The 16,050-nt window shown below is 34.7% G+C and overlaps 1 protein-coding gene across 2 annotated transcripts in view; it reads right to left on the reverse strand.

Annotated features, from left to right (window-relative positions):
- Positions 1-3,038: 3,038 nt before the first annotated feature.
- LOC149540625 (AAA-type ATPase family protein) overlaps positions 3,039-16,050 on the reverse strand; it is a 79,712-nt gene continuing 66,700 nt past the window's right edge. For both annotated transcript variants that reach the window (XM_089801716.1, XM_089801715.1), the window contains exons 13-15: positions 12,102-12,137; positions 11,905-12,002; positions 3,039-3,618 (exon numbers count right to left, since the gene is read on the reverse strand). In XM_089801716.1, the coding sequence (XP_089657842.1) occupies positions 3,502-3,618; positions 11,905-12,002; positions 12,102-12,137 (251 nt within the window). In that variant the 3' untranslated portion in view covers positions 3,039-3,501. The remainder of the gene's footprint in view (positions 3,619-11,904; positions 12,003-12,101; positions 12,138-16,050) is intronic.

Here is a 16,050-nt window from a genome sequence, read left to right on the forward strand (position 1 = left end):
TTTGGACAACTTGGCAAAAAAAATGCTGATGTGACATCATAATGGGTGTTGTGGACTTGAAACCTTCGTTATAAGTAGACAACTCACCAAATAAGTTGTTGTAAAAATTGGTAGTGATTTGAAATTTCCACATAGGATTTTGATAAGTGTGAAGTTAGGGTGTTCAAGTACCGTATCCTCTCCCCTATTGAACAAATTAACAATGTGAGGTCAATGTGCAAAACCCCAGAGATTGTTAACCGTATCTTCTTTTTTGGCAAAATGAATTTGGGTTGGTTTTTTTTTTTTTTGTTGATCCATGAGCTAGTACAATGAAAATAACCCTTCACAAGAAATCTTTTGTGGTTATATCATAAGCGAGTGAGAACTATTTTTTTGTTGGCTTCAAACTAAGATTGTTTTCAAGTTAGAAACAAAGAGTTTATTTAGTCTCTCTCATTTTCCATTCCATTTCCCTATAAATTACATAGACTTCGGACATGTTTGAAGAAAAATTATGGGAGCTTATGGACATAGATCAAGCTAATGTCAAGAGGTCTGATGTGGAGGTAGTTTTAAGTATTGGCCATATGCCAAGGCAGAAGACGACAAATTCATGAACAACTTCTAGCGATTCTAGAAAGGATAGAATGATAACTAACACTTCTTGAAGACATGGATCTCAAAGAGAAGCAATGCACTGTTGATGAAGATTATGAGTTAAAAGTTGTCAAATCTAATGAGAGCACTTCTAAAATCGATCAGACATCTTGGAGCAATTGATTAATTAAAAATTTCACATTTAAATGGTTTGTCATATTTTTTATTAAGGGGTGCTTGTTATCCACTCATTCCCATCACAACCCCTCTTTCTTCCATTGTAGTTGAAACTTTCTTAAATGGAATGGTCATATTAACCAATACATTTAATATAAAGAGTTCACAAATGACATAAAAAGAACATAATTAGAAAGTAAAGTTGTTTCAATCACGTCTAAAAATAGATCAGATTAAGATAACTAAAAATAAAGCCTAAATAGCCATTTATTAAGAATGTTAAAAAACGAGCTAAATATAGCAAAAACCTAAGATAATAAAAATATTTTAATGCCCTCCCTTAATGATCATTCTATCAACTACCCTGTAGAAGATTGTACATGTATCATAGACATAAATAGTTCTTAACATTTTGTTGATCTTAAGACCCTCTTTAGATCTACAGAAAGTTAATGACCACGAGTAGCTAGGAAAAAAAAAACATGATGTCCTCTTCTTTAGACTAATCTACAAAAAGAGACCAAAGTCTGCCAATGACTTTACCACTAAGATGAGTTTGTCATCAGCCTCGCAGTATCTGCAAAATGTCTAACTAGAAATCACTCAAAAAAACATTCAACCTAATATTAGATAATAGAACTATACTTCCCTAAAGACAGACATATTAAAACTATTGCCATGATTTTGAGAAAAATTTGACAAACCCTCAAACTTTTGAGGAATGAGTAGGATGGCCGAAAACAGACTATAACATTACCATGATTTGAATTTTTCAAAAAAATGATAAAACATCTAAAACAAAAATCCTTGATGGAAAATCTCACACAAACTTTGTGATTTACAGAAACCAAAAATAATTTTTGAGAAGAAATTTGACCAAAACCAAATAATTTTTGAGGTGAAAATCCACTTAAACCAAACACACTTTTGGAGGTGAAAAATCAATCAAAATCAAACATGATTTTTAAGGTGGAGAATCGATTAAAAAAAACATGATTTTTAGGCGAAAAATCAATCAAAACTTAGAATAGAATCAAAGACACTAACTTGAGAATAAGAAACTTTGTTTTTTTTTTTTTTTTTGTGGGGGGAGGGTGGCGGGAAATCCCACTAGAGGTTTTATTTTATATATATATATATATATGAAAATCCACCAAATAGTTTGAGGAAAATTAGTAAAACCCAAGAGATAATTTTTGAAGAAAATCTATATAAACCCAACAAATAATTTTTTAAGAAAAATTATTAAACCCACTTGAATTTTTAAGTGAAAAAAGTTATGAAAATCCATCAAATATTTGTTTTTTGGAAAAGATTTATGAAATTCATTAGAGAAACTTTCATGAACCAAAACACAATTTTTGAATGTTAAGTAGCATATAAAAGCATGGAAGAACATGCAAGTACATACAACCTTCGAAAACCAAAGACTTCTACTCAAACCATGAAATCGTGTGATCAAAACCCATGACTAGGCTTGTGAATTTGAGCAAAAAAAAATTGAAAACAAACTACAAAATTTTAATAAAATACCTCTTAACTACTTTTATTTTAAAAATAAAAAATAAATTTCTAGAAATAAATTCCACATCAAAAAAGGTTTGTATTTTACTTATGACATTGTCATATGAAATCCCAACTCATTTTGATACCATGAAACTATAGAAAATGGAATTGTATTAACTAAAACATTGAAACGCTTAAATAATCATTAACTAAGATTCTAGAATAACGAGTTAAATATAGGAAGAATCTAGGATACTAAAAATATTCTAATATTAACTAAAACATTGAAACGCTTAAATAATCATTAACTAAGATTCTAGAATAACGAGTTAAATATAGGAAGAATCTAGGATACTAAAAATATTCTAATAGTAGTTAAATCATCTTGACATAACATAATATTTTTTTCAAATTGTATTATTCGTAACGTGCAATAAAATAGCTTAACTTGATTTATTAGAATAGTCTTAGCATTAAGATTCGAGTTGGTTAAAAAAAATGGGAGACATTTAAATTAGAGAAAAAATATAATTTCCAAGAGGTGCAAAGAAGAGAGAGGGGAAGCAAGGTAAAGGGAGGGGGACAAATTAGGAGAGGTAGAAGAGGGGAAAGTTACGTGGTCGAGAGAAAGCGTGACTAACGAGTGGATGAAGGAAAGGGGAAGGGTCAAGTTGACAACCGGTAGGTTGGGAACGAGGAGGGAAAAAGACAGGCAAACAAAAGAAGGAATATTGCGGTTTACAATCAGTCAACAATTATAGCTTAGAAGAGTATAGTTTCAGTAAGCCTACTGTCTTAATAGAATTTACATAGCAAAATATAACTTGACTGTTTCTAAAAAACATCCAATCTGTACTTTTAACTAGTCTGTCCAATGGGGAATCAATGACAGGCTCTGCTGTATTCAGTACAAAATATGTACAATCCACTGCTTCATATACATGAAAAAAGAACAGAACCAAGTTGATTTTGCATAGGGATGCACTGAAATAACAGTCAAAAGGATACAATACCAAAATCGTCATAGAGCTAAAGCTCGCAGTAGATTCATTACGATTTTGACTGATAAAGCCAATAAGCTTTGACAACCATGAAAGCATCCTGAATAAGCATATCATCACATAGATATCCTCATCCTGAGAAAGGGCATATTATGATCATTCAATAGAATAAAGCACGCATGGGCAACAGTCCTCATCAATTTGAATTGTAATTGTAGATCTCAGGTTTCCCCCATTATCATCTTGAGCCAAACTCTTCATTCCAAGTTTCATATTCTTCCAATTTATTCTTTGCTACACTTGGTCGTATAACCCTCAATGCTTCTTTGAAATCAGCATACGTCAATGGACGGACCTGGATAAAGATGAATTTTAACTCCATAAAATTGAAACCGATATTTCCCAATTAATTAAAGAACATTACAGGCAATATTTTCTTGCCTACTAAATAATTACAGAATGTCATAGAATTAAAAAAGATCGAGTATAAGAAGCAGAACACAAGAATATATAAATAACATGATAACCAATCAAAATCCTTGCATTTCAGCACAATTAAGAAAAGGTGTAAATTTACATGTTGAAACCAAAATAATTTTAAGCAAACACTCTCTTAGTAAACATCAAAACTTCCCAGGTATTGTACCAAACTAATGGATTGCCCATCTCGTGCCCATTCTTCCATTAAACATGGGCTGATATATCAAATAAGTGAATGTCTAGATATGGATCCAGGACACTAACTTAAGGCTCAGTTTATTAGACCATGGTTCTATGTGGAAAACAGAACGAGAGATATTTTATGGGTCTGAAGGAGTGTGCTCCGTCCCAAAATAACAAATCCAAAAAGAAGTCTCGTGCTTCAAAATTTGTTAAAAAACAGAATAAGACCTCGTGCAAAACCTTAATATCTAGAATTTTACGAGGCAAAAACTTTTACGAGTTTGCATTAGCTTTTGGAGGGCAACATTTGGGAAGAAAATTGACGGACCAAGGAAAACATACGGTACTGGTTCTTTGCTATGGTTGTCCTCTTTTCACATATGCTGCAGCAAACACCAAGATTATTGGAGACTACAGTAAATTAAGGTTATAATATATGATACAGATATTAATAAACAGGGAGCACATTTTACAACAAAGCTTATTTATATTCAGTCAGAAAAAAAATAGTAGAAACCCAAATGCTGAAACCCTAGAAGACATTTTTATGTATTATTAGAAATACTTATTTAGGGTTTTTGATTAAATTTAAAAACAAATTACCTGCACATAATTTTTGATGTTATTTCCATCTTTTATTAAATTCGTCATAAAGAATTTTCCAATGAAATTTGGCAGTTTCTTTGTCTTAGCACAATACAATATTGCTTAGCAGAGAGGCTTGTTCACTCACCCCAACTAATGAAACACAAAAACTATTGGTTAGTTTACACCAATTTGCATCATTACAGAGGCACTCTCCTTCCGAGTGTTAAGCCCAACTCATTGTGGAGTTTACCTGTCGCATCTTGCAATAGACTACAGATTAACACACTTCAAACCAATCTTGTGTAGTCTTTGCAATAGACAACGGATCAACACACGCAATTTCTGCCGATATAAAATGGATGTGTTTTAAAAGGTTTGAAGGTATATCAAGGTTTAGCATCCTGTGGATTGGGTTAGGTCAGTAATATATATAGGAAAATATTTAGGGATATGAACATGAAAGCTTCCGATGGCATTTTTCACACTTGGGATACATTATCAGAAACTGGTCACATATATTTTGCTTCAACAAAACCATCTGTAGTCCAACCAACACATATCACGTGACATTTGATGTAACCAACTCACCATATTGCTCTCAGAATTGGAAATTCATCTCCCAGTTACCAGAAACCAATATTCTCCCAATTCACAAAGGATGATATAAAATCTTAATTTGTCATAGATCTCATTAAATTTTCTGTGTATTTATAAGTATTTTCCAGTTTTATGGCATTTTTAGGCAATAGACTGTTTTACAATGCATCTTGTTTCTACCATATGGATGTGTATTGTACCATCTCCAATCACACTCGTGAGAGAAGCAGCCTGACCAGAGGCATGTCTCTCATGCTCCCCTCTCAAATTACAGTAATCTTTAGTTGCAAACAAATAGTTTGATACAAAGAGTAGCTATGCATTGTGCATCAGCACTGCCTACAGTTTGTGCTTAAAATATAATAAGCTGGTAATAATGTGCTTACTAATAAGCTGGTAAAGCCAAGAATCTACCGCTTCTGAAAATTTCTATGGAAAGTACAACTTATGACCTTATCTGGAATGAATTCTGTTAAGAGGTATTTTAATAGACAGATTTGTCACAGATATGCAGTGTTAGGAAAGCTACATGTGGAAACGCCTTCCTAATGTCAATTTACAGGGGAAACAAGAAAGATTTTGTTAAATTTGTAACTTATAATCTTACTGATCTGATTACAGATCGGTCTGATCTGTTCTTACATAACTTAAGTAATCCAAATGTCTTAACACCATTCTCTTAAAGATATCGGCGTCTTCACTTAGGATGAGTTTGGAGTTGACTAAATTCAGTTTGTGTTAAGATATTTTAAACTTATTATTTCCTTAGAAAAATCGCTGACATCTAGATTGGCTAAGGATTGTTTTGGAAGGAACGTATCTCCTGAAGGGACATGTCCCTAGGTCTCTCTACTTATAGTGGGTATTGTTGAAGTCTCAGGACACACAAAATACAAATAGTCTGCTCCTTAGTCAATTCTGCCCACCTACGATTTGCAGAAGAAAAAGACAGAATTCTGAATTAGATTTCTAATTCAATTGAAGGCAATAATTTGAAGTTATTCACAGCAAGTCACAAGGAGATAAAGAAGATAGAATCTAGTCTACATTCAGTCAAAGAATTTGCAGAAACTTTACATGGTATCAGAGCTCTAGTAGTTGAACCTAGGCTCTGCAAAATTCAGTAATCAGACTTTATATATATCTAGCAACTATCTCCTATCTTCAATGGCATACACAATCAGACCCGAGGACAGGGTTGATGGGAAAGAACACTTTGATGCCTGGAAATTCAGAATCATGATGATTCTTGAAGAAAATGATGTAAAACAAATTTGTTGATTCAGCATCCAAACAACCTCCAGTTGAACCTCATAAATCTATCTGGAGTAAAGGAAATAGAAGAGCTATTCAGATCATATTACATGGAGTAAAGAATGATATTGAACCTATGTTAACAAAACATCAGACAGCATTTGAGATGATGAATGCATTACGAAATGCATATGAGGTCAACAATGCAACTAGAGTTCTTGCACTGAAAAGGCAACTAAATCACATACAAATAAAACAAGGAGAATCGATGAATTCTTATTTCCTAAGAGTTGTCGGCATTAGAGATGAACTCTCAAGTATAGGAACCATTATTAGTGACACAGAATTAGCACTAATGGCTATAGATGGATTACCAGATTCGTGGGAAACTTTTGCACAAGGAATAAGTGCCAAAGATAAACTTCCTGACTTCAACAGATTTAAGGGAGATTATCTTCAAGAAGAATCTAGAAAATTAAGGGAGGAAACTGAAAACAGAAGATGAACAACTTCATGTTCTTAATACAAACTCTTATAAGGGCAAGAAGAAGCATTTCAAGAAGAAAAAAGGAAATCAAAAGAATGGAAAACCCAAGAAAGATCTATCCAAGATAAAATGTTTCAGATGTGAAAAGTTTGGACACTTCAAATCTAATTGTCCTGAAAATTATAAACAAGAAGCGAACTGTACAAATGTTACTAGGGAAGAAGATAATTATGATCCTGAGAATCGTGTATTATATTCGTCACTATCAAATGAAATCTCAAATAAAGCATGGGTAATTCATAGTGGATCTTCTAGACATATAACAGGATATAAAGAAGCACTAGATTCTATTTCAAAAAAGGTCAATGGCGAAGTTACCACTGGTGATAATTCAACACATCCTGTTGAAGGAATTGAAAATTGCACCTTGAAACTAAAATCTGGAAATTCTCTTCTTCTCAAAGGTGTACTCTAAGTATCAAGAATTAAAAGAAATCTAATCTCAATTACAACACTTGAAGATGATAGGCATAATGTTGCATTTGTGGACGGCAAAGTAATAACTTGGGCAAAGAACTCCTCAATAAAGAAAGCAAAGTTGATTGGTTAGAGGAAAGGATATTTGTATGAATTGAATTCAGAATCTGGTCGACCTATTCAAGCCTTAATTCATGAAGCTGAAGACATAAATGAAATTTGGCACAGAAGATTAGGGCATCTAAACTTCAAAACCTTATCAACTATGGAGAAGATGGTTACTAGTTTACTTAAACTCAATAAAGACCACTCAAGAATATGCAAAGGGTGTGCACTGCGTAAGAACAGCAGAAGTTCATTTCATAATAGCACTAGAAAAACAAATAATGTTTTAGAATTAATTCATTCAGATCGATGTGGACCTATGTTTGTTCCTTCTCTTGGACGATTCTGGTATTATATTTTGTTCATAGATAACTTCTCTAGGAAAACATGGATTTACTTCTTAAAGTGCAAAGAATCAGAAGAAATCCTAAAGAGATTTAAAGGATTTAAAATATTAACTAAAAACTCATTAGAACATAAAATTAAAACTCTTAGAACTGATAATGGAGGGGAATACACCTCAGATTTGTTTAAAAGGTTTTGTAAAGAAATAGGAATTAAGAGGAAGTACACCATTTCTTATAATCCAAAACAAAATGGGGTAGCAAAAAGAAAGAATGGAATAATTATAGAAGCTACTAGAGCTATGATATTTGATCAAAATCTAGAATATTATCTTTGGGCAGAAGCCTCTTGTACTATTGTTTATATTTAAAACAGAAGCCCTCACTCCTACCTTAAAGAAAAAACTCTAAAAGAAGTCTTTACTAAGGTTAAACCCAATATAAGTCATCTCCGGATTTTTGGGTGCCACATATATATCCATATTCCAAAAGAAAAAAAAACCAAGCTAAAACCCTCTAGGAGGAAAAGTATTTTTGTAGGGTATAGTGAAACATCTAAGGCATGTAGGATTTTCATACCTGCACAAAAAACTATTGAACTTAGTAGGGATGTAACTTTTGAAGAAGATCTAGCATTCAAAAGAGCCCTAAGTTTCGAAGAACCTTCTTCTTTATCCAGTTCTGAAAGAAATACTGAGTCTGAGTCTCAGAGGGAGAACTTAGAAGAAATTGAAGACGAAATTCAAAATCTAAATCTTGAAATTCAAAATTCAAAAAAAATACCACTTTGGGCCATCAAAACAGTAGAGGAAGCACAAGACTTTGTTGCATCTTCTGGAACAGTCAGAGAAAGCAAAAGACCTATAAGATTTTCTAGTTATACAGCAAACACGAATGATTTGTCGAAAACAAAACCAAACAATCCTTTAGATGCTATTAAACATACAGCCTGGAATGAAGTTATGACAAAAGAATACCAATCTATAATGAAGAATGATGTTTGGGAAATTGTTCCAAGACCTAAAGGAAAATTTGTTGTTTCTTCCAAGTGGATATTTAAAATAAAGCATGCTGCTGATGGTAGCATTGAGAAGTATAAAGCTAGATTTGTAGCTAGAGGATTTTCTCAGAAAGAAGGGATTGATTATGAAGAAACCTTTGCTTCTATTGCCAGATATACCTCCGTAAGACCAATCCTAGTAATTGCAGCATCGAAGGGATGGAAAGTACATCAGATGGATGTAAAAACAGCATTCCTAAATGGAAATATTACAGAAGAAGTATAATACACAATTCTCAGGATCACAAGAGAGAATGTCACCATCCTCTCTAAGTATTCATGAGCACGTATAACTGATCAGTCAATGCCAACTCCAAATGCAACATTGCAATATCACAAAGTATCCAGCAAATGATCAATATACTCAATACAAAGAAATGAAACCAAGATCAACATGTCAAAGTTCCAACCATGGTCTCAGGAACATAAACATGACAACATGATCTAAACAATCTGAACCAAAGAGATTACATGCTCCATTTAAACATATCATAACATGTTAAATGAAGACATAAACCACACCCTTATCAAAGACTTCGTTGAAGCCCTCAAGATGTCAACATCTTCAATTACATGAAGATTAACATATCCATACAGTACTTCAGCAAATGTAAAAGATCCTTTTTCTAAATTAGAATCTCATGCCTTCAAGATCTGCAATACCAATGATGATCTACATAGTTGCCAACAACTCCCACTAAACCATGGTGTCAAGTTGCACATGACATTACGTCACTGCCAACAATGCCCATTGTATGGTGGTGCCGAGTCACACATGGCATCGTGACAAACATCTTCCACACAAAGAATGAATTACTCTAACCAATCATCATCAAATGACCGATTAGCCAAAGCAGCACTGCTTGCATCTTCATCATCATTCTGAGAAGACTCGGAATGGAACTCTCCATTTTCTTCTTCTTCTTCTTCTCTTTGCAATCCTTTCAGATATACTAGTCTACCCACAGTTCCAACACTTCGCTTTGGGCTTCTTCCCAGAACATTCAAGCTTCATGTTCTTGCTTTTGTCCTTCACTCTGCCTTGAACAATGAGAGTCTCCTTAGCCACCTCAGAAGATTTCCTCCGCATCTCCTCTAACAGAAGTGTAACAACCACTTCATCCATTTTTGATTGGTTGGTAGTACTTCCAATGGCCATCACAAGATGATCCCATGAATCAAGCAATGAGCATAGCAGTAGCATGCAATGCTCTTCTTCACTAACAAACACACCAACAGATCGCAGTTGTGCAATCACCATATTAAACGCGTTTAAATGATATGCCACAGCCATTCCTCCGTCCATCTTCAAAGAGTACTTCTTTCTCAAGAAGAGATTGTTTACCAAGGATTTTCCCTGATAAATATCTCCCAACTTCTTCCACAAAGAATGTGCAGTTTTCTCCTCATGAACATTCAAGATAACACAATCCACAAGACATAGCCTTAATAGTCCCCTGCCCTTTCGATCTGCGAGATCCCAATCTTCTTGCTTCATGCCCGAAGGTTTGTTAGCAAACACAGCAAACCATAGATCACAATCAACCAATATATCTTCAACTTTCCACAACTCAAAGTTTGTGCCACTGAACTTTTCAATCTCTATTCTCCTTGTACCTTCCATCTCAATTACCAAATAAACACTTTCTAAACTCTCATTGGAACCAAATTGACATAGAAAACAACCCTACTTGACAAGGATAACCTAGGCTCTAATACCACTTGTTAGGAAAGCTACATCCGGAAATGCCTTGCTAATGTCAATTTACAAGGGAAACAAGAAAAATTTCATAGCTACTTCATCAACATTGAGATGCACATGAAAAACAAGAACATTGAAAAACAAATACACACAAGATAAACATAGACCAAATTTAACATGGGAAACCCCTTCAGGAAGAACCCACCACCCAAAAATCCCTAAGTAACTTTGTATTACAGTAAACAATTTACATAAAACAAACTTTGGTTTCTGGACAAGCTTACAAGCTCAAATTGTATTACAATCAACCCAACTTTCATAGCGACTCAGCCCATTCAGCCTAACGAATCCCACAGACATTTATACACTCTACAATTTGTTATGGAATCTGGTGCATTAATTGTCACAGAACAAAAACGATTACTGACAGCCTTGGCAATCCCAACAATCACTCATCATTCTGATGGTCACTCCACCAATTGTCAATCCCTTCAGCATCGGATCACTTTCTTCAGCCTCCGAAACTCCCTTTGGTAGCAAGGCCTCAGACACTCCCTTTGGGCCTTAGTCAATCGTACGAACTTGTCGTACTACTTCACCGTACCGAGATGACTCTTTGCACACCACCTTCAACATACATGCAACACCACCGATTAATCTCATAAATATATTTCACCGTATGCAAATATGTCTCACACCACACGATGGACTTTGTGATTCGTACGATGTCACCATCACTCAGTACACCATAGTCCATATGATGCAGGTAGGTAGGGAAAATTTTCTGTACAGTGAGTTCACCTCCACTGTACGGTCAGACTCCACTTCCACCATACGGTGGGTCCTCCACCTTCATCATACTTCGTTACTCAACATAAAGTTCCTCCAAGAAAGTGCATTAAGCTCACAATATTGAACTTAATCATCCTGCTGAATAATTCATGAGAGAGATGAAAAGCATAGTAACAATATAATCAATTTTTTGTCTTCACACCTGAAGAGATATCCAAAACCATCTATAGCAAACATCTTAAATATTTGTTTGTGACAATATTAATTGAGAAAAGGAGTCATATTCTAGATTTTTTCCATCTTTGCCAAATAATTGTTAGGTAAATCTGATTATGATCACTAAGCATTCAGCAAATATCTATTTGTATAGGCATATATAAATTAGAAGCATAAATAGAGAGAAGTAGCCTCTTTGTTTTGAAAATTGCAAAAGTTATTAATATCACACATGAATTTGAACGATGTGATAACAATATTCTAAGCCAATTGAAAATGAAGACCTTAGCATAACTTACAATTTACAGGTAAAAATACTATTTTACTCAATCAATTAACATTCTTAATCCATTTACCTGATCTGCCTTTATTGTGCTAATACGCGAACCCAGCTCTCTAATCGGTATCATTGCAGCTTCTTCACACAATGCTTGCAGATCACTTCCAGAGTAGCCTGCACACATTGCCCAAGGAAATAAAGTAGCAGTCACCAAAAAACAATATAATATAGATATCATGGGTAATTTGAGTACACAAGAAAGGATGACCATACCATCAGTGTCCTTAACAAGTCTTTCCAACTCAGCAGCTGCAAAAATTTCAACAAATAAAGCGTCATGGAAACTCAAAAAAGAAAACAGCCAGAAAAAAAGAATCAATAGACACTATAAAGTTTTAAGTTTGTTTACAATATCTCTTTATTATGTAAAACCATCCAGACTTTCAGTGTATTATACAAGGAACTAATGTGATCATTAATCAGCACCATCAACTATGTAAGGTCCTACATGGCTATGATTTACAATCTTTCTCATCTACCAAAAAATCTAGGGTATATAACTATGCACATCTATCACTATTGACAAATGTAGGGTCAATGTAGAACTATATATTCCCTAAAGCCGATGCAGCCAATTTTAACTGACAGATGAGGAACTTCAAAAAGAGGTGACCGTTCTTATCACTTTCCCAGAATGATCTGCTATTCGAATTGAGATTTCTAATTGAAACAGGACATGAATGGCACCACACATGCTCTGAGGCCAACCATAAATTGCTTTGCACCAATTACTTCCATATGTTCCCCAACCTTCCCGATACTCACAATTGTCAACATTATTGGAATTTGTATCATCTTATTTGAATATCCAACGGTGTGATAATCATAAAATAACATTGGGTGTGATTATTGATCAAAAACTGTGGACTGTATGAACCATAATTTGAAATCTTGGAAAACAGAATTACTCAGCTGAACAAAAAAAATTATAAATCAAGACTCGTGAATAATTTAGCAATAACTTAGCAAATTTATCTAACAATTAAGAAATTATTAATTTCCTAATAATATTCTCCAAAAACACAGATTACTGATTTCCTTCATATAAGTCTTTGGACTTGCCAAGTCGCCTACTTGATGATGCCATTTTCTTTCAAAAACTGAAAAAAAAAAAGGCTAGCAGAAGGCAAATAACAAAAAAAAAAAGTATTGATCTCCATGTAGTTCTTCTCATTGTGAATATGAATCTATGTTCCAGTCTCAGAGTGGAAAGAGGAGAATGGGAGAATGATCTCGGAACCGAAGGCCTAGATTTGGGGATGGCAGCAAGACTACAGCAGGGTGGTGACAGGTGGTGGTTTGGGGACTGCACCCCCAGCAGAGTCGAAGGCCAGCACCCTGTTGATGTGAGTTTTGTTCCACTGCAATATACAGAATCAAATACTTAAGTATCAAGGAGAAACATCAAACACTCAATCCTCTCTTGATATAAGGTCATCTCTCATGCTAAGCTTGCAAAGTAAGGTCATGAAATGACTTCAAGTTCCTTCTTAAATGTTGACTTCACTCAGTTTTATGATGTGATGTGCTGATTATCACAAAGGAAGTACACTATTTGTTCAATGGATATCAACTCTTTCTCTTACAGATTTGGCTTTACAACATGCAATGAAAATATAGTTTTGATCTTCAAAAAAATTCACTACAACCCAAACTTAAATTGGTTAGCTTCTGCTCCTAACTACAAATGCAAGGAATCATGGATGACTTGGACTCCACTAGATGTAATCTCACTAGCGGCTCCACCCACCTAGTGCAAATTTCTAAGGAACACTTGAATGGTTTCCAAATCAATATCTCCTCTCCAATCCCATCAAATGGATGCAAATTAAAGATTCAAGATCAATTGAAGTTATGTGCATTCAATCATCAGCATACCGCACAAGGCACTCCTACTATTAGCAAGAGGCTAGTGGCCCAGATTTGTTCAAGTCAAGCAAGTAAACATCCATGACTTTCATTCAACTAAACTACTTCAACATGAAAAGAAATCTACTTAAAGTGGAGATTGAGGAAGCCAAGCAATACTACAAAGAAATATGAAGTAATCCACCATGAAGAACCAACAATGAGTTATCAATTACTTTGACAAGCATTATAGCAACAACTTCATCAAGTCTCTCTCTTAGCTAGCCTACTCTAATCTCCTAGCTCTCTACTACCTCCAATCTAAGCTAATGAATTACAAATGAGAAGGCCTTGACCTTTTATAGTATTTTCATTACAACAAAGGGCCAAGATCGATTGAAGATCAAGGGCCAAGATTTCTTCCCACAAACCCCAATTGGGGTTCCTAATTTACAACCAATTACAAGAATGTGCCAATTCATGGGCCAATAAGAAAATTACAATGCTTTTGATAGTCAAAGTGAAAATGGGACACTTGGCATGATTTGATTCACTATGTTGGGGATTGGAATTTTCTAATTGGAGGAGAAAAACAATTGCCACCTCATCATCCGTATCATGTGCTTGGAGTCTTGGCTTGTAGAAGGGGTTTGTTAAAATTGCAAATATTTCTTGCTCGATTGTTAGAAAGTATCTCTCAACGTTTGAGATTTTCTCCATCCCTTGAAATTTCCTCATGGTATTGACTTGAACCACTTGCATCTTCATGAACCCATGAACTTGATCTTTCTTGATTCTCCTTGAATGTGTCCTCATGTGGCTGGATCTTTTGTGCTTTCTTGAATCTCCTCTTGATTTCACTCTGAATTTGTGGGTTGATACCTTGAACATGAATCTTTCCTTCTCACTTGAGTTCTCATGCTTAAGTCATCTTCTTGTAGCATTTACTTGGTTCTCCTCTTGAAGTCTCAAGCTCAGCTTTGACATCATCTCCATCTTTCGCCTTGCAAATCAAAACAAACATGAAGGCTTCATTAAGTTCATGAAAAAACTCTAACAATAAATCATATCAATAATGAACAAAATAGATTTTTGTTATTCAAGATTAAGCCTTTCTATCTTCTTGCAATGATTAATGTCTCCAATCTTTCTAGAGGCTTGGAAGAAAAAGTTCTTGGGTGGAAATCTTGAGGAAAGAGAATTTCCAATATGGGAATCCTATGGTCAAAGATTTCCACCAAGCATGATTTAAATTCATCCCAATTCTAGTCACTTAGCGTTAAAGTTCATTTCTCTCAAAACTCTTCAATTTGCACATTTGATTTGTTTTTCGTTTTACATGAAGAAAATAAGGCTAAAGGTAGAAGGGGAAATTCTAAGTCAGGAGGATTACGTGAGAATCTTCTGGTCAAACAATTTTCACCAAATATGATTTTTCCTTTTTCCATAATTATTTTGAACTTTTCTCCCATTGCCATTAAGTGGCATCCCTCATCTTCAACTCTTGTTTAGAATCAAAAAATGGAGTGATCGAATTCTTGACGTTGGAGGATTCCATTGGTAGAAATCTTGAGCTCAGAGGATTTCCACTATGGGAATCCTCTGTTCAAAGTATTACCACCAGATTTATTTAGCACTTCATTTCCTTCCATCCTTCCAAAACTTCATCATTTCTCATCAATTCCACTTGAACTCACCTTCCTTTACCCAAACACTTGCTTGGAAGCAATCTCGGCATAAAGTAAAATAAGGGGAATTTTTGGTTCAAGACGATTAAGGCAGTGGGAATCCTCTGGAGAGAGGATTTCCACCGTGGGAATCCTTTGGACAACGGATTTCCACCAAACATGATTTAGCCCTTCTCTGCCTTTCATCATTGTCATTCAATTTCACCTCAACTCAACATTCTTTACCTCTAACACTTACTTGACATTCATTTTGGTGCAAACTGAAAAGGGAGAAATTTTGGCTTGAAAAGATTAAGGTAGTGGGAATCATTTGGCCAGAGGATTCCCACCAAACATGATTTCCTCAAAACTTATCCCATTTCAACATTCCTTGACAATTTCTTGTTCTATTTTTACTCATGCTGTTGATTTCATGCCTCAGACCAGATTTTAAATGCTTTAGAGGATGGTGGAGTTTTGGGCTTGGGAGATTTAACGTGGCAGGAATTCTCTTCAAAGAGAGGATTTCCACCAAATATGATTGCCACTTAGACTCCTAAAACTTATCATTTCACGCCCTTATGCTAATTCTTTCACTTATTTTCAAGTTTATATGCCTTAGCATGATTTTGCATTGATTTTGAGTT

The sequence above is a fragment of the Cupressus sempervirens genome, chromosome 9, assembly GCF_028749045.1.
Source record: "Cupressus sempervirens isolate cs-2001-9-10 chromosome 9, ASM2874904v1, whole genome shotgun sequence".
Lineage (NCBI taxonomy): Eukaryota > Viridiplantae > Streptophyta > Pinopsida > Cupressales > Cupressaceae > Cupressus > Cupressus sempervirens.